Source organism: Rhinopithecus roxellana, chromosome 3 (assembly GCF_007565055.1).
Source record: "Rhinopithecus roxellana isolate Shanxi Qingling chromosome 3, ASM756505v1, whole genome shotgun sequence".
In the NCBI taxonomy this organism is placed as follows: Eukaryota; Metazoa; Chordata; class Mammalia; order Primates; family Cercopithecidae; genus Rhinopithecus; species Rhinopithecus roxellana.
Window position 1 is genome coordinate 1725211 of NC_044551.1, and position 25896 is coordinate 1751106.

General features: G+C 36.9%; 1 protein-coding gene across 2 annotated transcripts in view; it reads right to left on the reverse strand.

The window, feature by feature from the left end:
* Positions 1 to 25896, reverse strand: part of ANKRD31 (ankyrin repeat domain 31) — a 200973-nt gene that overhangs the window by 75415 nt on the left and 99662 nt on the right. The window contains exons 12-15 of one of the 2 annotated variants that reach the window (XM_030927265.1): positions 14195 to 14339; positions 8273 to 8325; positions 5691 to 7206; positions 3414 to 3584 (exon numbers count right to left, since the gene is read on the reverse strand). In XM_030927265.1, coding sequence (XP_030783125.1) covers positions 3414 to 3584; positions 5691 to 7206; positions 8273 to 8325; positions 14195 to 14339 — 1885 coding nt within the window. The remainder of the gene's footprint in view (positions 1 to 3413; positions 3585 to 5690; positions 7207 to 8272; positions 8326 to 14194; positions 14340 to 25896) is intronic. The other variant, XM_030927266.1, reaches the window with a different exon arrangement.

The window sequence follows — 25896 nt, forward strand, 5'->3', positions numbered from 1 at the left end:
GAAACTTGTTAGAAATGCAAATTCCCCAGTCTACTCCAAACTTACTCTGGAGGACAGACTAAAATGGCTCCTAATGATCCTCACCATCTGGTATTTATGACTTTGTGTACTCTTCTTCTCTTGAATAGCGTGCTTCTAACCAATAGAATATTTCAACACTGAGGGTATTTCATTTAACTGATTAGGTTAAGAGATTGTAACATTTTCTGTCCTGCTAGCAGACTTGCTGTATTGCCTTCAGCTTGTATGCTTTGATGATGCAAGTAGCCATGTTGGAGAAGCCCACCCAGCAAGAAACTGAGGATGGCCACCAGCCAATCACCAGTGAGGAACTGAGGCCCTCAGCCAACCATCCTTAAGAAATTGAATTCTGCCAACAATCATATAAGCTTGAAAGTGTATCCTTCCCTAGCAGAGCCTTCAGATGAGACCCCAGTCCTGGCCAACACTTTGCTGCCTATGAACAATCCTGTTAGAGGTCCCAACTAAGCCATGCCCGATTCCTGACCTACAGAAAGTATGAGATAGTAAGTGTGTAATAGAGACAACTAACACACCTACTGAATCAGATTCTTTGAGGGTAGGGCCCAGCAATCTGTGTTTTAACAAGCTTTTCAGGTAATTCTGATGCAAACTAAGGTTTGAGAACCACTGCATTAAACTTTGGGATAATCTTCTTGCTCTACTTCCTAAATGTCATCAACCATGTATATGGTTTCAGGGCAAGAGATAAAAAGATTAGAGAACTGTTCTCTAAAAAATGGATTCTTGGGTTATATGAATAACAGGGAAGAATGACAGTCTCATTTATCTCTTCGACTGGCACCCAGACAAAAACATATTGCTCTTTAGAGATTAGCAATCCAAAAATCTTTATTGGAAGAATTAAAAACATATATATATATGAGAATATATTTGAAAATTATATCTAAGACTGCGGGACTGCAGACTGCAAGTATGAATAGAAAAATCTCTCCCAGCTGGGCACAGTGCCTCACACTTGTAATCCTTGCACTTTGGGAGGCTGAAGCCAGAGGAGTTTGAGACTAGTCTGGGCAACATAGGGAGATCCCATTTCTTAAAAAAATTTTAAAAATTAGCTGGGTTTGGTGGCATGTAGTCACAGCTACTGAGGGATGCTGGGGTGGGAGAAGCATGTGAGCCTGGGAGGTCAAGGTTGCAGTGAACTGTGATCGTGCCACTGCTCTCTGGCCTGCGTGACAGACAAGACCCTGTCTCAAACAACAACAACAACAACAACAATTCTCAAATAATTCTTACTGTGGATGGTATAAATTCTTGTTTCTGGTGTGTTTGCAGCAAAGAAGGTAGCCATGTAATACACATTTTGGAGGAAAAATTCAAAAACTTCTCAGTGTTACTAACATCATAAGTTTGTACAGCATTGACTAAAAATTTAAAATAACAAAATCTGACAGAAATTCAAAAGGAATGCTAAACCTCTTCAAAAACTCCTCTGTAGTTTGGAATCTGATGTTACTATTAATAAGCATAATGCTATTAAATACTTAAAATTTCTCTCCATTTTTATGTGACCAGTGTTTTCTTCTCGGAAGCTTTCAGGATCTTCTCTTTATTCCTGTTCTGAAATTTCAGTGAGGTGCCTTGTTCACTGTACAGACACTAAGTGGTACTTTCAATATGGAAATGCCTATCTCATTTCTTGTATTCTTTCTTTAATGATTTGTTCTACTGTTCACCCGCTGTTCTCCCTGGATTTCCTAGAGTGATCTTTAATTTTCTTATCTTTTCTCTCCTATTTTCAGCTTTTTCTTTTTTTGTCCTTAGTAGACTTGTAAAGCTTTGCCTTGTAACCCTGCTACAGATATCTATATATTATCTATTTATTTAAATTTCTGTTTTAAACAACTAAAAGCTCTGTATTGTTCTCTTATTATTTCCTCGTTTATACCTTTTTGGAAAAAAAAAATGTAGATGTTTCTTGATTCTTGTATAGTTTCTGTTTCTTCTGGGTTCCTTTGGTCTGCTTAGTTTACTTTGATATCTTTCACATTGATGTTTTCTGCAAATACTTGTCAATCTTTGACTATCTGTTCATTCATATTTTAGTGAGGAAAACTAAAATCCTAACTGGAAATCTGTGGAGTGTGAGGGGAATGTGGCAGAACTCGGACATAGTTGAATTCACTGTCAGGTGATCAGCAGGAGGTAAGCCTGCCATTGTTTTAGGGAATCCCAGATGCCACTATCTAAAATTCTTACCTTTGGAACAGTTCAATTCTCTGCTCAAGTGGCTTACAGTCTGGTGGAATAATAGACATCTTAAAAATTACATTTAAATATGATTAAGTGCTGCTAGAGAGGTGTGAAGTTTCCTGTGGTAGCTGTAACAAATTACCACAAACTGGGTGACTTAAAACAACAGAATGTGTTCTCTCATAATTTGGAAACCAGAAATCCAAAATCAAAGTGTCAACGGGGCTGTACTCCCTGTGGAAGCTCTAGGAGAGAATCTTGCTGTGCCTCTTCTAACTTCTGATGGCGGTCAGCATTTCTTGGCTTCCTTGGCTGTGGCTACATTGCTCCTTTGCCTTCATCTCATCATCTCTTCTGTATGTTTCAAATCTCCCTTTCTTTCTCTCATAAGGACACAGTAATTAGATTTAGGGCCCACCTGGATAATCCAGGATGCTCTCCTTATCTTAGGGTTCTTAACTTGGAGAAGGTAACAGTCATGCTTTTACTGTATAAGGTAATAGTCGAAAACTACAGGGATTAGGACAGGGCATGTTTTGGGGGGCTAGCATTCAACCCACTATAGGAAGTATGTATAAGAAGGATTTCAGTTTACATGAGAGGGGGGAAAATGAAAGAATAATCATAGAGAATGCCTAATTCAGTGTTCTTCCTACCTCTTGACAGTATATAAATCAACAGTGAATAATGTTTAACCTGAAGTGGTCCAGCCTATTGTTTATGGCAGAACTATCTCCAAGAACTATCAAAGGATGCTTAGCTTGTCCATACTGTGAAACACACACAGTTCATTCATCTGACACAAAACAAAATAATGGCTATGTTTCTTTGATTTCCCTTATGTTAAAAGGGCTGAATGGAAGTATCTAAAGAATCTGACACATTTCATGCCTGCTGTCCCCACTGAATATTCTTGCTGTGTCTGCAGTTTACCTTATCTCCTCTAATATGATAAATTAGAAGTCATAGACAGAAGTATGACATGAATATATTTAAAGATTATCGGATTCTCAAGTGGTGCCTTAACAACAAATATCGCTGAAATAGTCATATAAGTCAGTGAATAACCACAAAAAGAAACAATATATCTGAAAGTTTAGAAATTCCATGAAGTAGACTGAATTGCTGTGCTTGATTTTGTAAACTTTAACCTATACAATTATAGGAATACAAACCTAGGTTGCAGGTCGTTTTTAAGAAACTTTGTTTTTTTCCAAAATTCTGAACTGTTTTGTGTTCTTGGCTATTAGCAGGCATGTGCATTTCTGACTCCGTTTTTTCTTTTATCTCCTCACAATTTCTTATAGTTATTCCATCTCCACTGATGTTATTAGTTAATTCCTCATCTGAAACAAACATTTTACAATATCAGTGTTGTTGTTCTCCTACCTGGTTATACAACCAGAAAATAGAATTTCTAACTTTTTTTTTTTTTTTTTTTTTTGAGACAGTGTCTCGCTTTGTCGCCCAGGCTGGAGTGCAGTGGCCAGATCTCAGCTCACTACAAGCTCCGCCTCCCGGGTTTAGGCCATTCTCCTGCCTCAGCCTCCTGAGTAGCTGGAACCCAGGCGCCTGCCACCTCGCCCGGCTAGTTTTTTGTATTTTTTAGTAGAGACGGGGTTTCACCGGGTTAGCCAGGATGGTCTCGATCTCCTGACCTCATGATCTGCCCGTCTCGGCCTCCCAAAGTGCTGGGATTACAGGCTTGAGCCACCGCGCCTGGCCAGAATTTCTAACTTTTTAAAGTTTCTGTTCCATGCTGGACTGTTTAAGGAAATGGAAGCTTTTAAAAATGTTTTTATGTAACAGACAAAAAGTTTGCTGGTTGCAGCTCTGATGGGAATACAGTAGATAGTTGAAATGAATAGACCTAACAATTTCCTGCTATCAAAATATTGTTAGGTTTCCTGATGCTAAATAAGTACTATATTAAAAAGCAACAGAAAGAGTGATAGAAATACTGTTTATTCAATCAATGGGAAAAGGATTCCCTATTTAATAAATGGTGATGGGAAAAGAGGCTAGCCATATGCAGAAAACTGAAACTTGACCCCTTCCTTACACCTTAGATAAAAATTAACTCAAGATGGATTAAAGACTTATAAACATAATACCCCAAACCATGAAATCCCTAGAAGAAAACCTAGGCAATACCATTCAGGACATAGGCATGGGCAAATACTTCATGACTAAAACACCAAAAGCAATGGCAACAAAATCCAAAATAGACAAATGGGATCTAATTAAAGTAAAGAGCTTCTGCACAGCAAAAGAAAGTATCATCAGAGTGAACAGGCAACCTACCGAATAGAAGAAAATTTTTGCGATCTATCCATCTGACAAAGGGCTAATATCCAGAATTTACAAGGAACTTAAACAAATTCACAAGAAGAAAACCCCATCAAAAAGTAGGCAAAGGATATGAACAGACACTTCTCAAAATAAGACATTTATGCGGCCAAAAAACATATGATAAAAAGCTCATCATCACTGGTCATTAGGGAAACGCAAATCAAAGCCACAATGAGATATCACCTCATGCCAGTTAGAAAGGCGATCATTAAAAAGTCAGGAAACAACAGATGCTGGAGAGGATGTGGAGAAATAGGAATGCTTTTACACTGTTGTTGGGAGTGTAAATTAGTTCAACCATTGTGGAATATGGTGATTCCTCAAGGATCTAGAACCAGAAATACCATTTGACCCAGCAATCCCATTACTGGGTATATACCCAAAAATCATTCTACTATAAAGACACATGTACATGTATGTTTATTGTGGCACTGTTCACAATAGCAAAGACCTGAAACCAACCCAAATGCTCATCAATGATAGACTGGTTAAAAAAATGTGGCACATATATACCATGGAATACCATGCAGCCATAAAAAAGGATGAGTTCACGTCCTTTTCAGGGACATGGATGAAGCTGGAAACCATCATTCTCAGTGAGCTAACATAGGAACAGAAAACCAAACACCACATGTTCTCACTCATAAGTGGGAATTGAACAATGAGAACACATGGGGAGGGGGACATCATACACTGGGGCCTGTTGGGGGGTGGGGGGCTTCTGGAGGGACAGCATTAGGAGAAATACCTAATGTTAGACGATGGGTTGATGGGTGTAGCAAACCACCATGGCACGTATATATCTATGTAACAAATCTGCAGGTTCTACACATGTATCCCAGAACTTAAAGTATAATAATAATTATATTTAAAAAATACTGTTCATTACCATCAGTCAATATCAGCTTAGCAACCATCTTTGATAACATTGTTTTGACTTCAAAAGTAATCACTATTACTTAACTACTAGGCTTAGTGGCATCTCAAAATCCTCATTCTTCTCAGTTTGGCCATTGGTTGAATACAATTCAGTTGGAAATTTCTATAAAAATAAGTAAATCTATAGGAAATGTGTACAGATTAAGCAATATTACTAATACCTGGTTTGTGAGAAATTTCCTTCTTTTCTCTTTGACTAAGTTGTGAGATGTTGGCCAATTCTTTATTCATATTGTCAGTGGAATGAGAATCTATATCATGTATAGTCTCACTTTCCAGATGGTTTTGTCTCCTTTTTTCAACTTTAGTTGTTTCTATTACTTGAGAATGAACAACTATGGATAAAGGCTCATTTGAATAAATTATTTTTTTGTCTCTGTCAGCGTAATTCCTTTCAGTGTCACAATTCTTTGCCACCTCTTCCACAATATGTGTATCTGCTTGCTTCATTAAAAAAGTTGGTTCTCTGGGAATATAATCCTGTGGCTTTTTGAATAGCTCCACATGGTTAGTCAACTTTGAAACCTCATGTGTCGGAAGTGTTCTCATACAAGCCAGGGAATTTTGCTCAGGATTGCCATGTGAGTGATCAAAAGAAGGTCCAAATATGCATTGTTCATAATTTGCAACATGTTCAGAAACAACTGCATTATCTGAATGAGAAAAATTAACAGCTTCCTGTTCTGGAAGTGTGGTTAGGCTGACTGCTTGTAACTCATTTTCCTGTGAAAAATGATCTTCAGAAACTAAAAACTGTTGAAAATCCTTTTCTTTTCTATTTGTTAAACTCTCCTTAAAATTACAGTGTTTTTTGCAGCCTGTAGAACACATCACCTTTTTAGATGTTATAGCCTTCTCAGAGGTACAGCAATCATCATCATCATTATCAGAATTTCCCTTTACAAAGGATAGGAAAGAATTTTCCCATTTGTTAAATCTCTCATCTTTTTGGACCAAGTTACTGTTTTCATAAGATTTATAAAGTACATGGTGTTGTTCCTGGAGAGCGTGAGGCTGCTTATCTGTAGTAACTAGTGGTAACGTGATTTCTTTATGTAATGAAAGTCCTGGGAAAGAAACAGCTTCAGTTTGGTCAACAGATTCTAATTCCAAGCACTGAACTTCTTGACTATCTGATAAATCCAGGTTCTGGATGTGTGTCTCTTTGGAAACCGAACAAGCCTCAGTACTGTTATCTAATCCATTTTTCAGGCTTGACAGAGTTAAGCTGGAAGGTTCACACGATTCTTCTGGAAGGTCATTAAGGGTTTCTAGAATACACTGCTGATAGGTAACCAATCTGTTTATTCTCCTGGAAGGAGAGACAGCTAGTGTCTTTCTTGGATTACAGTCTACATCATCTACTTGAGTCCTTTTACGTTGTGTTTTTTTTCTTCCTATACCTTTTGGCACATTTGTGTTGGGATCTTTGACGTTATGGAGGTTGCCCTTTCTGAGTCCTGTAGAGTATATCTGGTTAAGAGTTGATTGTGTATGCTTGGATTTACCAAATTTTGTGTTTTGGGGATCTTTTTGGTAATATTCATATACATCTTCTTTATTTATAAATAAACTCTCTTTGCTTCCTTTATTGACTTTTACATGTTCCAGCTTCTGTCTGTTCGAATTTTCATTATAAACATGCCAAATGTGACTTTTAGAACTGAATTTTGGTTTCTATAGAAAAAAATATATAGTTAGCTTTAAATTTCAGCTGTAGTACTATATCAACTCAATCTGGATTATTGATAAATCAACTATTATTTGATTCAAACTATTATTTCTAATTGAATCTAACCACAGATCCTGCTGGGATATAGCCAACCTGATATTTGGGAAACATAGACTAATAGAAGAAAGGCAAATGTAATAGAGTTAGACTCTGCATGTATACTAATCTTTATTTTCTACTGCAGATTTTAATTCCTTCTTGCCAGTATTTTAGCACTACTAATCTTATTAAACATAATAAAAAATTTTAATCTACTTAATTTGTATAGGCTTTTAAAGTAATCAGATCAAAGTTTCCTTTACAAGGAAACTCTGCTGGTGTACATCTTCTGTGTCTAGTGGGTTGGCGCTATTCCTTTGAGCTGTAAACAAAAAGAGAAAATCAAAGAAAGAAGATTCCAGTAGTCAGACTCTAAACTTTACAACGAAGCTTTGCACAGATGCTTCAGAAACACTCTCCTCTCCCAATTGTTATATAGGCGGAGCTAGAATTAGGGGTTTCTTCTTCTGGTATCTGGGAGAACTATGAGATAGAAGCAGAAAAACTGACTTAAAAACAGGAAGACAGATATGCTCTTCAACTGGTCTGTATGAAAAAATTATTATGGGCTGCTAAGATTAAAACAGGAACACAGCTTCCTCTCATTCACCACAATTCAAGTACCAGATGAAGAGTAACTGCCCACCATGTAAAGTTTGAAGGGATGGGCTAATACCTTTGACTCCCTGTACTGTGCTTAGGCCACAGGAAATTAGACATGGTTGATAAACCTTAGACTCCATAAAGAGGAGGAGGAAGAAAATGGTTACGAATATATTAGTGTGCCCAGATATGCTACAAACTAACAGCCCAGAACCCTCTGATTCTCATGCAATTATTCTAGTGTCTCAGAAGCAAATGAAAAGTCACTATTACTAAAGCTTCAGCAGTCTTTCTCTTCCCTTTGATAATCTATAAAACAACCAGAAGTTATATCCCTATAAAAATGTTTATTACTAAACATAGATATACCTTGTGTTGGTATACATCCTCTATGTCTAGTGGGTCAATGCTACTCCTTTGAGCTGTGAACAAAAAGAGAAAATCATTGAAAACAGCTTATAGTGGTTAGACTTTAGACTTCTAAAACCTACCAGTCCTTTGCCATGAGAAAACCAAGTGGAATAAGTGAAATTATGCAAACATTTTATATTAAAGTTGGCACATATAGCCGGGTGCGGTGGCTCAAGCCTGTAATCCCAGCACTTTGGGAGGCCGAGACAGGCGGATCACGAGGTCAGGAGATCGAGACCATCCTGGCTAACACGGTGAAACCCCGTCTCTACTAAAAAATACAAAAAACTAGCCGGGCGAGGTGGCAGGCGCCTGTAGTCCCAGCTACTCGGGAGGCTGAGGCAGGGGAATGGCGTAAACCCGGGAGGCGGAGCTTGCAGTGAGCTGAGATCCGGCCACTGCACTCCAGCCTGGGCGACAGAGCGAGACTCCGTCTCAAAAAAAAAAAAAAAAAAAAAATTGGCACATATAACATTCCTATAATTCCCATATTAGAAATCAAATACTATCTTAAGAGAGCTAAAACATTTATATAGCGAAAGCAAAACAGATCTAACAAAATAACTAATACTAAAGATTGGCACTAAACTCAGTATTTATTTTCCCCACAGATATATCCAGATACGACCTCTTCATTCAATAGATTATGTAACTGTGTGCAAGCTACTTTTATAAAGTAAAAAATTATTTTATAATTAATTAGATTATCATCTCCTAATATGTCTGCTTAATAAGGTCCTAATTGAATGCTGCATTCTCTTCAAAGTAAAACATACACAGGTGGAAAAGGCCAATCATCTTATGAATGTACGGGGGGAAAAGATTATTTTTAAAAAGCCTAAGTTGATAATAAAAGGAATTATTTTAGTATCTCTTTCATAGCCTCCTTTACATACTGAAAGTAGCATTAAAGTTACCTATATATGCATTTGGCTACAAAAGATAAAAACCTAGAAACAATGACTTACACACAGGAAATATTCAAAGAATATTTGACAGAGGAAGGAATAAATTAATGAACATCTTAGATGTGATACATAACACAAATTTCTCTAAATATAAGCTAGAAATGTAAAATATTTTAATGAGGATGTAATTCGAAAACAGAGCAATTTAATTTATTTCTTGGGGACAATTTTCATGATAGCAATCAAATTATGAGCTGCATAATGAAGTCTGACATTGATTCATTCACCTTATACAGGTGAAAAAAGTCAAAGATAATGTCTTTTTACCAAGCAAAAAGGTGCTATTCCTTTGGAGCACCGTCGCTGGGGACTCACTCCAGAGTTTCAGTCTTGATTCTCATCTGCTTACCAGCTGGCTGACCTTGAGCAAATTTCTTAATGTCTCTGCCTCCATAAAATGCCCATAAATGAAAGCCAATATAAGTTTCAACCTTATAGAATGGTGAAGATTAAATTATATAATCCATGTAAAGTGCTTACATGAATCCTAGGTATAGAGAAAGTGCTTCATTATTATTATCATTTTCTAAGAGCAAAAGGACACTATACCTTCTCCAAACCTTTGATCTTAAATAAAAGAGTAGAAAAATCATATTTTCCAGAAACCACCCTGCAAGGGACATGGTTCCTAAGAGAATCTGGAAGGAAGAACAGGGCTTTATTTTCTCTCAGTTTTAAGACTTTACATTCCCTAATACAACCAACTTAATACCCAGGTATAAATTCTGAGGTGGTGATATTTGGTGATATAGCTATATTATTTTCCCTCTGCCACTCTGAGTTCCCATAAGGTACTGGGTACTGTGTTGAGATATTTACATATATTAACTTCAGTAGTCACACTAACAATCCCATAGGTAAACAGAGGCATAGATATTATAAACCCAAGTTTACAGATAAGAAAATTAGAAATGTTAATTCACCCTATAAGCTTTATAGCCTTTGAGGCTATAAAGTTAGGACTGAACTTTGTCCTACATCAAAGTAGATATATTTTACTTTAAGCTAGAAAAGCAGCAAATATATTTTATATGAGGAAAGTTCTTTATTCATCATTCCCAGACTTGAAAGCTCTCCATCTGGAATTTAAAAATGAATATTTTCTTTATTTAAGTGAAATAATAACCTCTATTTACATACAAATATTCTTAATTAACCTAATTTTGCATTCATATTGAAAAGTAGGCTGATAATTAATCCTGGAATTTGAAAGTTCAAACTTAAGAAATATTCAAACCATCTAGTGAGACATGATAATGCAACCCATCTTAGTAAATTCTCTCACAAAGAAAGAGTGGGAGCTTAGTACCATGGAGAAATGTTTGGAATTCCTTTACATGAAATAAATTTCACTGGGTAGGAATAGATTAAAAGTGGGCACTGGCCAACAGGGGATTCTGGATTTGGAGAAAGGACTAGAATGCTGTAGCAAGCATTCCCAGAAGAGCAAAACAATGCATGTTGTAATTATTTAAAATAGAGAAGTCAAGCAGTTAAGCAGATTATCAAAGCAATAATTTAAAAATATACTTTTGCCTCCAACTTAATAGTTTATTTGCAATTTTCCATATAGCTTAAAATGTTAATATGATTGTTTTAATAATTTATCTCAATGTGCTTTTACAGACCTGACTTCAACAAGTTACTGTCTGTCTCATTTCTCATGCAATTTGGCTACTTGGAAGGAAGTCTTTTGCTCTAATGAACCACTAATTAATTACTCCTGGTAGCCTTCAATTATCAATGAAGTTTTCTCTTTACTATAAAAGTAGAATATTTTGATCCAGGACTTAGTTCTCAGTCAATAGCATTCAGACAACTGCATTTCTTGATCAAGTATATTATTTATAAAATAAGTGGCCATAAAATAATAAATAGATCCATTAACCCTAAAGAAAAACTAGTCTCATGACTGGTTGTTAGATTGCTCAGTTGCACCTAATTTTCAGTTACAGACACACCCAACAATAATTGGAAGAACTGTTTTATATTAAATAGAATGCAGCTGGGAAGATTGATATAGTTTGGCTGTGTCCTCATCCAAATCTTTCTTGAATTATATCTCCCATAATCCCCATGTGTCATGGGAGGAACCCAGTGGGAGGTAATTGAATCATGGGGGCAGATTTTTCCCATGCTGTTCTCCTGATAGTGAATAAGTCTCAAAACATCTGATTGTTTTATAAAGGGCTGTTCCCCTGCACTTATCCTTGCTGCTGCCATGTGAAGAAGGATGTGTTTGCTTCCCCTTCAGCCACGATTGTAAGTTTCCTTAGGCCTCCCTAGTCCTGTGGAACTGTGAGTCAAGTAAACCTCTTTCCTTTATAAATTACCCAGTCTCAGGTATGTCTTTATTAGCAGCCTGAGAAAAAACTGATACAGAGATGTACTTTAAATTTCATTTAAAACCATTTAGATCAGGAAAAGATCTTTTCTAATAGACTTACCAAAGTGTTTGTGTTGACATTTAATCATTAACCAAGATAGATATGTAATATCTGCCCTGTTATCCTCTTGGACATGAAGGAGGCTGGGTTATGTGTCTTTGTTATGTACTCTCATAGGGCCTGAGCATTCTTTTATCACGTTCTTCATCGTAATTGCTTGCTATCCCTGTTTCTTATTCATCTTGTATTATTAGGCTGTAGCACTATTTAGTGTTTGACACATAGCAACCCTGATAGAATGAATGAATGAATGAATCACTCTCCACAGAAAATAAATTCCAGTGGAGGTGGGTTAGAGAGCATCTGTTGTTTTGCCTGCCCAGCACATATCCTCAGAGGCAGCTCTCTGAAGAGAGATACCATTGGTTCCTGCTGCCTAGATCCCTGGAGTTCCTTTTATTCTTGACCTTTCTAAGGTCTGGATCTTCAGTTTTTCCTTTAATTCTCGAGTTGTTCTGTCAAGAAGCTCCCTTTTCAGCCTTAGGTTGATTACTTGCTGTCAAAGAACTTTGAATTTATATTTGTATCAAAGAAGTGACAACAGCCACAGCTGTATTATTTGTCCCCAGGAAGACACAGAGCTTTAGCAGAGGATAGGTTTCTACTGCCAGCCTAAGTTTTGTTCTATTAAGGGAGAACTACAGGACATGCAGGGAGGCCCACTCACTTCATGGTTAGAAGGATTTTCAGACTAAAGTTTCCAGCGCACAAAGTGAGAACTACAAACGTAGAACCCTTTGTTGTTAAAGATAATAATATATAAAAGCCTTTGGGAGAAAATATCTGTTGGGGAAATTTTTTATTAAACTATAGTTTCATAAATGGCAATAAAGCACATATTGATCTGTTGAATGGAAAGAATTTGTTTTTGTTTTTGTTTCAGAGGACTGACAATATTTATTCAATAAATATTCGCTGAATGCATGCTATGTATAAGACACTTTAATATTAATCAGTAGATAAAACAAAGATCCTTTCCTTCATGGAGCTTAGATTCTGGAGGAAAAAGACAGAAAATGAAAAATAAGTCAACTGTCTAATGTGTTAGGTGATAAGTGCTATGGGGAATGTCCAAGCAGAGCAGGGTCAGAGGGAATGGAGTGTGTATAATGATTCTAAAAATATATCCATAGATTTTGTGAAACTCCTTCCTTTAAGAGGTGGAGCTTAATTCTGCTACCTTTGAGTGTGGGCCAGACTTAGTGACTCACTTCTAACAAACAGAATATGGCACAAGTGATGACATATCACTTTTGAGATTAGGTTATGAAAAGACTGGCTTCTGTCTTAGGTATATTCTCTTTCTCTTAGGTCACCTGCTCTGAGATAGCTGCCAGGTTGTCAGCAGCCTTATGGAGAAGCTAATGTGGCAAGTAGCTAAAGCCTTCAGCCAACAGCCAGCAATGATCTGAGGCCTGCCAACAATCATTTGTGAGTTTGAAAATGGATCTTCCTGTCCTAGCTGCAATGTCCTAGTTGCAACTTGAGATGACTACAACCTGTGACACTCATCTAGAACCACTCAGTTAAACTGCTCCCAGAATCCTGACCTTCTGAAGCGATGTGAGACAAAACATGTTTGTTTTAAGCTGCTAAGTATTAGAATTCATTGTTACATACTGATAGATAACTAATATAGTGAGGGTAAGAAGGGGGCAGTTACAGTATTAAATAGGGTGGTCTAGGCCTCGTTGAAAAGGTGACATTTGAACTAAGACTTGAAGGAGGCTGGGGAGGCATATCTGAGGAAAAGCAAGGAGGCCAGCATGACTGAAGTTGAGTAATGGTGGTAGAAAGTACTAGTAAAAGGGGTTAACCAGTAGGGTGGCCAGCTGATACAGGAACTTCTAGGCTATTGTAAAGGATACTGGCTTTTCTTCTAGATTAAAGGGAGAGTCATTGCAGAGTTCGGAGCAGATGAATGTAGAGTTGTTACCAAAAAATGTAACAAATGTATTAGAGAGTATAAATAATATGTCATGTATTTAAATTATGTTTACATAATTTTTTATTGAAAACTACAGATCAAGTTCTTTTGTTGTTCAATTTAATAGAGCAGTGGATGAGAGGCAAAAAGTATAGCCATAAGAAAACATTCTTAGGGAACTAATATAAATAATCCTGGCCATTTTCACTGAAAAGGATATAACCAAATTTAATTTACATCATATCATGTTATTTAGTCAAAGGATTTTGGGGAAAAGAAACAAATTTATAAAAGGTTTCTTAATTGTTTGCAATGTATAACCTGCAGAAAAGTATTACCTTTCTTTTTTTCTTTTAGAGTCCTTTGTGCATTTGCAAACAACTCAGTGTGATTTATTAAAAGAATGAAGAAAAGACACTATTCAACGGATTTTCTCAACACTCATGAGAAAAATAAATTTAATCTCTTTAATTCTAAACTAAATTTCTGTAACTTTACTGATGTGACAAATAGTTATAACAGGGCAGTTTAATCTTACCTGATGTCAGGCATTTTTGATGTTTAGGGATATATCTCTCAAGGAGACGCTTCATACATAAATCCTTGGCCTCATCCAAAGCACATTTTCCATCATCATTTCTAAATAATGGATCAGCTCCATTCAAAAGAAGTAACTCTGCTACCTAGAAAAAGGTCGCTTATGTAAGGGAACCCAGATTGAGGGTATATTACTGTAAATGTGTGCTAGCAGACAACTCTAAGTAACATCAAATATATCTTTTGAAAACACAGTTTAGATTTATCTATAAATCTTTGTCCAATAAAAAAAGAATTAATGTAGTTGCACTGAATTTTAATTCGTTGATACATGAGTTTCTTCTCAATAAAAAAGACTAAAGGAAGAATGAAAGGGAGAAAGAAAAAAAAAGAAGGTGGGAAGAGAAGAAAGGGAGAAAGAGTTAAGGGGGACGGAAGGTGGGAAAGCAGGCAGGCAGAAAGACAGGAGGCAAGAAAGGCTGAGGTAGAAACGTTGGTGGCTCAGCCACTAGTGAAATGAAGTTAGCAAATACACAAATAATTAGTACTGGGCTCTATAGTAGTAAATACAATTTTAACAGGTTCCAGGAGATAATTACATCTTCCATCTATACCTGTGCTGCTGCTGCTCCTCCTCAGACTGTTGGGGAAAAAGTGATCAATCTGTTACTACTGTTACTACTTCTCAAACAACCTCCTCTATGCAGCTCTCCCTGAGCTCTCCCAATGTCTCACCACCTGCTGCTGCCCAGAGAAAAATGACTTCTCCTTCCTTTCACACACATATTACTGCCCAATATACTCTATATTATGCTTATTTCTTTCATATCAGTCTCTCCTAGTGTACTCTAACTTTCTTGAGGGTTTTTCCTTCTAAAAATAATTTATTATTTTTCAGCAGGAAATTAATGAATATGGTTCAAAATAAAGAAGGCTCAGACGAAAATACAATGCAAAATAAGTTTCCCTCCTCTACCCCTGTACTATTATTTTTTCCTGAGTCAGCCCTGGTTAGTTTATTCTGAAATTTTCCAGCAATAGTCTAGTCTAATAGGTATGTATATATGTATGTATACATAATATGTGTGTATACATATTTTTGTTACACAAATGGTCATATATTATATACACTCTGTATTTTGCCTTCTTTCCCCCACCCTCCCAACAAGTCCTTGGAAACTGTTCCATATCAGTGTAGACTACACTTCCTCATTCTCTTCAGCAGCTAAGTAATAGTATACTGTATGAACGTACTATAATTTATTTCACCAGTACCCTATTAATGGATGTTGAAGTTGCTTCAAAGCTTTTACTACAGAAATATGTCTTCATATTCCCAGAGACTATCTTAGTGTCTTACGTGAAGTAAATACTAAAAAGTATTGTTTAGTAAAAGAATGAATGTAGGGCAGGAAGGATATGGTGAGTAGGCTTTAAAGTAACATTATACTAAAAGAAGCCTAAATGTCCATGTTAATGTATGGAATGAGAGGAAGTATATAAATTTCTATATAGTGTATGTACCTAAAGATTAAAAATATATATATATTTCCTTTTATAATAAAGCATCCTAGTCTACTAAAATAGTTTGAATCTTTCTCTCTTACCTTTGATATTATCTAGTTTGTGCCATTCACAAACACAACAGCTACACTTTCCTCATCTTCCTATAATAAAATGATTAGCACAAATTTATATTATGTCAGTTTTTTATTTTTTTTTTTTGAGACAGTCTCCCTCTGTTGCCCAGGCTGGAGTTCAGTGGCATGATCTTGGCTCACTGCAAACTCTGTCTCCCACGTTCAATCGATTCTTGTGCCTTAGCCTCCCAGGTAGCTGGGAAAAGGTGTGCACCACCACGCCTGGCTAATTTTTGTATTTTTAGTAGAAATAGGGTTTCACCTTGTTGGCCAGGCTGGTCTTGAACTTCTAACCTCAAGTGATCCACTCACCTTGGCCTCCCAAAGTGTTGAGATTACAGGTGTGAGCCACTGCGTCTGGCCACTGTGTCAGGCTTTTAAAGAAAATATATATCTCTCTTTTGAGATAATAACTAGATGGTCTCAGGTATACAACATCTCTTTTGAAACTACTTTTTAATTACTTCGTACTCTGAGGTATGTGTGTATGTATGTGTGCATGTTCTTCTAGTGTTAATTCATGTTTAATTTTAACATGTTAATTCATGTTTAAAATCATAAAAGCAATATTCGTACATTGCAAAAAAAGTTAAAAATTACAGAAAGGTATTAAGTGGAAAGTCAAGGTCCCTCCCGCACTTATTGTGGTAGGCTGAAAATGCCCCCTTATCCACCCTAACCAAAAGATATCCATGTCTTCATCTCTACAACTTGTAAATGTCAACTTTATTTGGAAAAAAAGATCTTTGCAAATATGATTAAGTTAAGGATTTTGAGATTAGGGGCTTATCTTCAATTATCTCACTGAGCCTTAAATACCATCACAGGTATCCTTAAGAAAGAGGCTGAACAAGATTTCACATGTACACACAGAGGAAAAGGTGATGTGAAGTCAAGGAAGAGGTTGAAGTGATGCAGCCAAAATCAAGGAAGGCCGGTGGCCACTAGAAGCTGAAAGAGGCAAGTAACAGATTATCCTCTACGGCCTCTGGAGGGAGTCAAGCCCCACTGATATCTTGATTTTAGCCCAGTGATTCTGATTTTGGACTTCCAGTCTCTACAGCTGTGAGAGAATAAATTTCTGTTGCTTTAAGCCACCCAGTTTGTGCTGGGTTATAGCAGTCATAGGAAACCTATACAGATTTGGGTACCAGAAAGTGGGGTGCTATTGTAACAAATACCTAAAAATGTAGAAGTGGCTTTGGAACTGGAAAGCCTGGATTGTCTTGAACAGACACCTGGTAGAAATGTGGATGTTAAAGATCCTACCAGTGAGGGCTCAGGAGGAGCATATTAGAGAGAACCTGTGTCATCTTCGATAATGCATATATCATCATAAACAGAATGTTGGTGAAAAAAATGAACATTAAAGGCATTATTGGCAAGGGCTCAGAGGAAATACAGAACATGTTTTTAGAAGCTGGAGGAAAGACATTCCTTGCTATATAATACCAGAAAACCTAGATGTGTCCTGCAAGTTGTGTAAAAGCAGAATTTGTAAGCGCTAAACTTAGAGGTTTAGCTGAGGTGATTTCCAAGTGAAGCACTGAGAGTGCAACCTGGTTTCTTCTTAGGCATTATAGTAAAATGTGAGGAGAAAAAGATAAATTGAAGAAAGAACTGTTAGGCAAAAAGGATGATTTGGGAAATTCTGTCCATCAAGATTGGAAAAGATGGTAAAACTTGGAGATTCCTGTAAGAAAAGTGTGCTTTGTAGAGAAGACCAAGGGCATAGCTGCAAAACCTTTGTTAATGCTGAAAAGAGTAGGAATGTGACTCACGGACCCATTAAACCATCTCAGCAGAAGCCAGAAATATAAGTGGGCCTGTGGAAAGATCTGTGAAAGATCCTGTTGTCTAATGGCATGAATCCCTGTGACACACATGGTAAACTCACAAGGTTTTTTGAAAATGCTCTGTCTCAGAAACACTGCATCTTAGACTGAAAGAGACAGAATGAAATGAAGAACTGCCAAGATTTTAGAGACAGCAAATAGGATAATGAAACTACTCACCTGAAAATGTATGCTACCCTTTAAAAGAAAAGAAAAGATAATACCAAGAACAGAAAGTCAGCAATGAGTGAAGAGTAACAGATGGCTGTGATATAATAGAGGCAGACTAGTCAGAAGCTTAGGAGATTAGCAAATAGATAGTCAAAGAGAGCCTGGCTAAAACTATAGTCCATCTTGGTGGTCCAGAAGAATGCTGTGTATATCCAAGGCAATGTCCTTTAAGGAGATGCTGGAGAGGAAACTTCTGAGTTACTGGTCCCTGGCTAAATGCAGGCCAAACTCAAAACTCCCTGAAGAATGAACATCGTCTGTAAGCCACACCAGATCCAATAGTAAAATGTAAAAACCTTTCTGATTCAGGAAGGTTAAACACAACTTCTAACCAATCAATAATTGACCACTAAATGGTCTTGAAACAATGGTATTCTGTTGGAAACCAGGCTAAAGATAAAAACAAGAAAAAAACAATTTTGCAAACAGGGTCACAAGGCTGCACACGGTGAGGGAAATAGACTTCACAATTTATCAAACAAAGAAACAACCCAAGTTGGGCATGTGGGTCAGGGGACTCAGCATCCAGAGTTGCTATAATAGATTATCTTAAATGTCCAATTTTGGCTGGATGTAGTGGCTCATGCCTGTCCCAGCGCTTTGGGAGGCCAAGGCAGGAAGATGACTTGAGGCCAGCAGTTCTAAACCAGCCTAGGTAACACAAGCAAGATTCTATCTTTACAAAAAATAAAAGTAAAAATAATTTTTTAAAAAGCTGGGTGTGGTGGTGCAGGCCTATTGTCACAACCACTCAGGAAGCTAAGGCAGGAGGATCACCTGTGCCCAAAAATTCGAGGCTGCAGTGAGCTATGATCACATCACTTTACTGCACTCCAGCCTGGGCAACAGAGTGAGATTCTGTCTCAAGAGAGACAGAGAGAGCGAGAAGGAGAGAAGAAGAGACATGAAAAGAAACACTAAAGTATGACCCATACACAGGATAAAAAGCAGTCATAGGAACTGCTTTGAGAGGGCCTATATTTGCAGAAAAACACTCTAAAACAGCTATTATAAATATGTTCAAAGAGCTGATGAAAGCCATGTTTAAAGAATTAAGAAAAAATATGGTGATAATGATTTATAAAATAGAGAATATTAATAAGCAGAAAGTTTTCAAAAAATCAAATGGAAATTCTGGGATTCAAAAGTATAATAACTTCACCAGAGGCCTCAACAGAAAGTTTAAGCTGACAGAAAAACAGAATCAGTGAATTTGGAGAGACAGATTAATAAAGATTACACAATCAGAAGAACAGATTTTTAAAAGAATGAATAAAAATGAATAGCACATCAGAGAAATATGGGGCATGATTAAGCACAACAACATACACATTACAGGAGTTTCAGAAAGACAAGAGAGAGAAAAAGGAGCAGAAAAAAAATATTCAAAGAAATAATAGCTGAAAACTTCCTAAATTTGATGCAAAGCATTAATACACACATCTAAGAAGCACAACATATTCTAAAAAAGATAAATATAAAGGGATATATATCTAGACATAATCTGAGTCAAAATGTTAAAAGTCAAAGATAAAATCAGCAGCAAAGGAAAAATAACTTATCATTTAGATAAGAACCCCAATAAAATTAACATCTCACTTATTAGAAACAATAAGGTCCAGAGACAATGGGATAAGACAGTCAAAATGCTGAAAGGAAAACAAAACTGCCAAGCATGAATCTTATATCTAACAAAACTATCTTTCAAAAATGAAGGCAAAATAAAGACATTCACAGATAAACAAAAGCTGATAGAATGTATTGGTAGAAGACCTGCTTTAAAGGAAATACTAAAGGTAACTGGGCTGAAAGCAAGTGACAATAACTCAAATCCACATGAAAAAGCATATGAGTAATGATAATTATATAGATAATTATGGGAGATAATATGATTGTATATTTATTTTCCTTTATTCCCTTAACTGATTTAAAAAGCAATGGCATAAAACAATATGATATTGTATTATAAGGCCTATAACATTTATAAATGTAATATACTTGACAATCATACCACAAAAGAGGCAAATCAGAATAAAGCTGAGTTGGAGTAAAACAATGATACCAGTTGGTAACTTGAATCTACAGGAAAACATGCACAGAACCAGAAATGTAAAATAGGAAGCTTAATAAAATAAACTCTATAAGTAAATACTTGCTCTTATCTCAGCTTCTTTAAGAGATATAAGATCATATAAAGTAATATTTATAACAATATATTGTATTTATAAAATATACAAACATAATATATATAACAGTCAAAGAACAAAAATAGGGAAAAATAATTTTGCTATACAGAAACAATGTTTCTATATCTCACTGGAAAAAGGTTAGCAGAAGAATGAAGTCAGTTTTGATAACTTAAGATGCATATTGTAAGCCCTAGAGCAACCACTAAGAGCATAACTCAAAAATACACTAAAAAAAATTAAAGAAATTAAATTGTTACACCAGAAAATATTCACTTAATGTAAAACAAAGCAGTATAGGTGGGGAAAACACAAAAAAATGAGATAGACTGAAAACAAAAAGAAAAATGGCAGGTATAAATCCAACCATATCAACAACAAAATTAAATACGAATGGATTAAACAACCTAATCAAAAGGCAGAGATGGTAAGATGTGATTCTTTTTAAAAATATACTATCTGAGACATACATTAGATACAAAGATAACAAACAAGATGAAAGTAAAAGGATGGAAAAAGACATACCATGCAAATGGCAAAAGAGACCTGGAGTGCTGGTCTAGTTTGGCTCTGTGTCCCCACCCAAATCTCATCTTGAATTGTATTCCCATAATTCCCACATGTTGTGGGAGGGACCCAGTGAGAGATAATTGAATCGTGGGGGTGGTTTCTCCCATACGGTTCTCATGATAATGAATAAGTCTCATGAGATCTGATGGTTTAATAAGGGGAAACCCATTTCTATTGGCTTTCATTCTCTCTCTTGCTGCTGCCATGTAAGAAGTGCCTTTCCCCTTATGCGATGATTGTGAAACCTCCCTAGCCACATGGAACTATAGGTCCATTAAACCTCTTTCTTCTGTAAATTGCCCAGTCTCAGGTATGTCTTTATCAGAACGTAAAAACAAACTAAAACAGTAAATTGGTACCAGTAGAGTGGGGCACTGCTGAAAAGATACCTGAAAATGTGGAAGCAACTTTGGAAATGGCTAACAGGCAGAGTTGGAACAGTTTGGAGGGCTCAGAAGAAAACAGGAAAATGTGGGAAAGTTTGAAACTCCCTAGAGACTTGTTGAATGGCTTTGACCAAAACACTAATAATGATATGGACAATGAAATCCAGGCTGAAGTGGTCTCAGATGGAGATGAGGACCTTGTTGGGAACTGGAGCAAGAGGGACTCTTGTTATGTTTTAGCAAAGAGACTGGTAGCATTTTGCCCCTGCCCTAGAGATTTGTGGAACTTTGAACTTGAGAGATGATTTAGGGTGTCTGTTGGAAGAAATTTCTAAGCAGCAAAGCCTTCACAAGGTGACTTGGGTGCTGTTAAAGGCATTCAGTTTTATAAGGGAAGCAGAGCATAAAAGTTTGGAAAATTTGTAGCCTGACAATGCAATAGAAAAGAAAATCCTGTTTTCTGAGGAGAAATTCATGTCAGCTGCAGAAATTTGCATAAGTAATGAACAGCTGAATGTTAATCCCCAAGACAATAGGGAAAACGTCCCCAGGGCATGTCAGAGGTCTTCACAGCAGCCCCTCCCATCACAGGCCCAGAGGTCTAGGAGGAAAAAATGGTTTCATGGGCCAGAGCCAGGGTTCCGAATCTGTGTGCAGCCTAGGGACTTGGTGCCCTGTGTCCCAACTGCTTTAGCCATGGCTGAAAGGGACCTATGTAGAGCTCGGGCTGTGGTTTCAAAGGGTTCAAGCCGCTAACCTTGGTAGCTTCCACATGGTGTTGAGCCTGCAAGTGCACAGAAGTCAAGAACTGGAGTTTGGGAACCTCTGCCTAGATTTCAGAAGATGTATGGAAATGCCTGGATGCTCAGGCAAAAGTTTGCTGCAAGGGCAGAGCCCTCATGGAGAACCTCTGCTAGGGCAGTGTGGAAGGGAAATGCAGGCTTGGAGCCCCCACAGAGAGTCTCTACTGGGGCACTGCCTAGTGGAGCTGTGAGAAGAGGGCCACTGTCCTCCAGACCCCAGAATGGTAGATCTACTGACAGTTTGCACCATGCGCCTAGAAAAGCCAGAGATACTCAGCAGCAGCCCATGAAGGCAGCTAGGACAGATGCTGTTCTCTGCAAAGCCACAAGGGTGGAGCTGCCCAAGACCATGGGAACCCACCTCTCGCATCACAGTGACTTGGATATGAGACATGAAGCCAAAGGAGATCATTTTGGAGCTTTAAGATTTGACTGCCCCACTGGATTTTGGACTTGCATGGGGCCTGTAGCCCCTTCATTTTGGCCAATTTCTCTCATTTGGAATGGTTGTATTTACCCAATGCCTGTATCCCCATTGTATCTACAAGGTAACTAACTTGCTTTTGATTTTACAAGCTCATAGGTGGAAAAGACTTGCCTTGTCTCAGATGAGACTTTGGACTGTGGACTTTTGAGTTAATGCTGAAATGGGTTAAGACTTTGGGGGACTACTGGGAAGGCATCATTGGTCTTGAAATGTGAGGACATGAGATTTGGGAGGGGTCAGAGATGGAATTATATGGTTTGGCTCTGTGTCCCCACCCAAATCTCCTCTTGAATTGTACTCCCGTAATTCCCATGTGTTGTGGGAGGGACCTGGTGGAAGATAATTGAATCGTGGGGGCAGTTTCTCCCATACTGTTCTCGTGTTATGTTTTAATGAAAAATCTACTTAGATATCACAGCCCAGGTGCTAGGTATGCTCATTGCTATTGAATGTTATTGCTTTTAGGTATTTTCAGTGAAATATATCCTTTTAGAAAGAAAAAAAAGTCGAATTCATACTGATATTTTCATTTCAGACTTCAGTGTATAGATTTATGCATACCTTTGGTTCTCTACCTACTTGTATGTCTTTTTTTAAAGCTAAACGTTTGTTTCTTAATACAGTAACTGAATTACCTATTTCTTTATCATCTAATATACTTACAATATTACTGTTAACAATGCCAGTATTACTATTAACAATGAAACTACTAAAATGTTTATTTTGGTAGTTCTTTTTCTTACAGTATATTCCATTAGGGATGAAGAGGCAGAATATTGTCTTTTGAAGTACAAGTTGAATATTCTTTATCTGAAATGCTTGGGACTAGTTTAGAATTTTGGATTTTGGAATATTTGCACTACCCTATGGGTATGATGCAGGCCTTTTTGACACTTTCAATAATATATTTATACCACAGAGCAGAAAATAAGCAAAAAACCCACAGTGAGTAATGCACATAGGTCTTGGCCCCATGTGGGGCACCATCAGGTGTTGGTGTATCTGGTCTGAACATGAGCTATTTTATTACCCTTTGTGGATGGGCTTGCATGAGGGAATTTGGGCATGTCCAGAAAAGCTGAATTGCAGCTGAAGGGAGCTAAGAGGGTCTTTTTCTCTTAGGGTGACTGAATAAATTGTATGTTGTGTGCCAGTGTGTTGACTGTAATCATAACATGAAATCAGGTGTGAAATTTTTCACTCATGGCGTCATGTCAACACTCAAAAAGTTTTGGATTTCTGATTTTTGGGTTAGGGATGCTTAACCTGTACTTGAAAGAATTTTGTTCTCTATCCTACTAACTTCTTATGTAAGAAAGTCAGCTGATTCTAGAGGGAGGAAAGTACTTGATTCAATAGTATGATCAAAGGTGAAAATCCATGGGCAAGCTTTAAGTAGAAGTGTATTTCCTTAAGGGGCCTACTGTTTAAGCTAAATAAGTGATGACTGTGATGCCAGCCACTTACTGAAATTTCTCTTCTTGTTCCAGTGAATAACCCTTGGTGGCTTTAAAATATGTCTACAAATTTAACATTCCTACCTCCAAAGGTAGAGCCTGATTTCCCTCCTCAAGAGTGCAGGCTGGAGTTTTAGTGGCTTGCTTTTAACAAATAGTATATGGCAGAAATGACAGTATGTGACTTCTAAGGCTAGGTTAAAAAGTATTGTGGCTTCCTCCTTGTTCTCGATCTTGATTCATTAACCCTGGCAGATGCCAGTTGTCATATTGTGAGGACACTCAAGCAGCTCTATGGAGGCATCCATGTGGCAATGAACATGGCTCCTGCCTATAGCTATGTCAGTGAGCCACCTTAGAAAGAGATTTTGCAGCCCCAGTCAAACTTTTAGTTGATTGTGTTCCCAGTCAACATCTTGACTACAACCTCATGAGAGACCCTTAGACAGAACCACTCACCTCTGCCACTCTGAAATTCCCGACTCACAGAAACTGCAACATGACAAATGTTTATTATTATTTTAAGTTTTATAGTAATTTGTTAGGTAGCAACAGGTAACTAATACAGAACCTAAATGTAGGTTTAAAATAGGTGGATACTCAATGAAAGTCATTTATTATTCTTTGGTGAGGAGAGAGCTTTTTAAAGGTAGAGAGTACATAAGCAGGCTTCAGAATTCCAAGTATTGGGCTACAGAGGAAATTGGTAAGTGCAGACAGTTGGTGAACGGACTGCCAAAGTATTAGTTACTGCCAAAGTAATGTATTCACTCCCTTGGGATCACCAACTGGATTTCCAGAAGAGTGAGGCTCTAGCTTCTGCCTTTTCCCTTCCTCCATACCTTTTTTTTCATGCTCCTTGATTCTGAATTTGACACAAAACCTCCAGAGAGAAACACCACAGCTCTTAAAGCAACCTCCTTATAAAACTATTTTTCCTGAAAGAAACCAATGCATTCTGTATTTTCTTTGCTGAAAAAAATGTGAATACCCAGACATAAATTCTTTATGTTTTGCTTGTATATGGCTTGTATATGATTTAGAGATTTAATTGTATCTACCATTGCTTTCAGTTTCCCTAGCTAGTCTTAAATTCCCAATGTAAAGGAGTTTGAAAGGTAGAATTTTTAGGTTGCTGTGTCTTATTAATTTTTAAGAGATTTGACTCATATTGTCCCTGTGATATGGCATTTTTCTCTCCAAGACATTTTATAGCTTTTCCAATTAGATTGTGTCCTTTGTTGTGATTCAATGTCTTATGCTTTCAGAGTTGTAATTTTTTGTAACCACTTCCATGTTATGGATCATTTGATCATAAAGATTTAAAGTCCAAATATTCCAAAATCCAAACAACAACAACAAAAAAAAAACCACCAAAATCCTAAACACTGCTAGTCCCAAGCATTTCAAACAAAGAATATTCAACTTGTACTTCAAAAGACAGTATTCTGACTCTTCATCTCTAATGGAATATAGTTTAAGAAAAAGAACTACCAAAATAAACACCATTAGTAGTTTCACTGTTAATAGTAATACTGGCATTGTTAATAGTAATATTGTAAGTATATTAGATGATAAATAAATAATTCAATTACTGTATTAAGAAACAAATGTTTAGCTTAAAAAAAGACATACGAGTAGGCAGAGAACCAAAGTTAAGCATAAATCTATGCTATGAAGTCTGAAATGAAAATATCAGTATAAACTCATGATTTCTTTTCCTTTCTAAAAGGATATAGTTCACTAAAAATACCTAAAAGCAGTAACACCCAATAGCAGTGGTTGCACCCAGACTGGGGTGTCTAAGTAGATTTTCCATTAAAACATAACGATTTACAGAAAATATGTGAAGAAAGAAGCTAAACAATACCACAAAGAAAAAATGAGCCAAAACCAGAATTTGAGAAATTCTACAGGACAAATAAGCCATGTTTTTCAATAAACAGGAGACATAAAACCCCTAAAATATAGAAAGGACTGCTGTAGATTAAAACACATTTAAGATACATAACAAATACGTATGATATATGAAGCTTGATGGTTCTAATTCAAATTAAAACTTCCTATAAAAACACACTTTTTAGATAACCTCAGAAATTTGGATATAG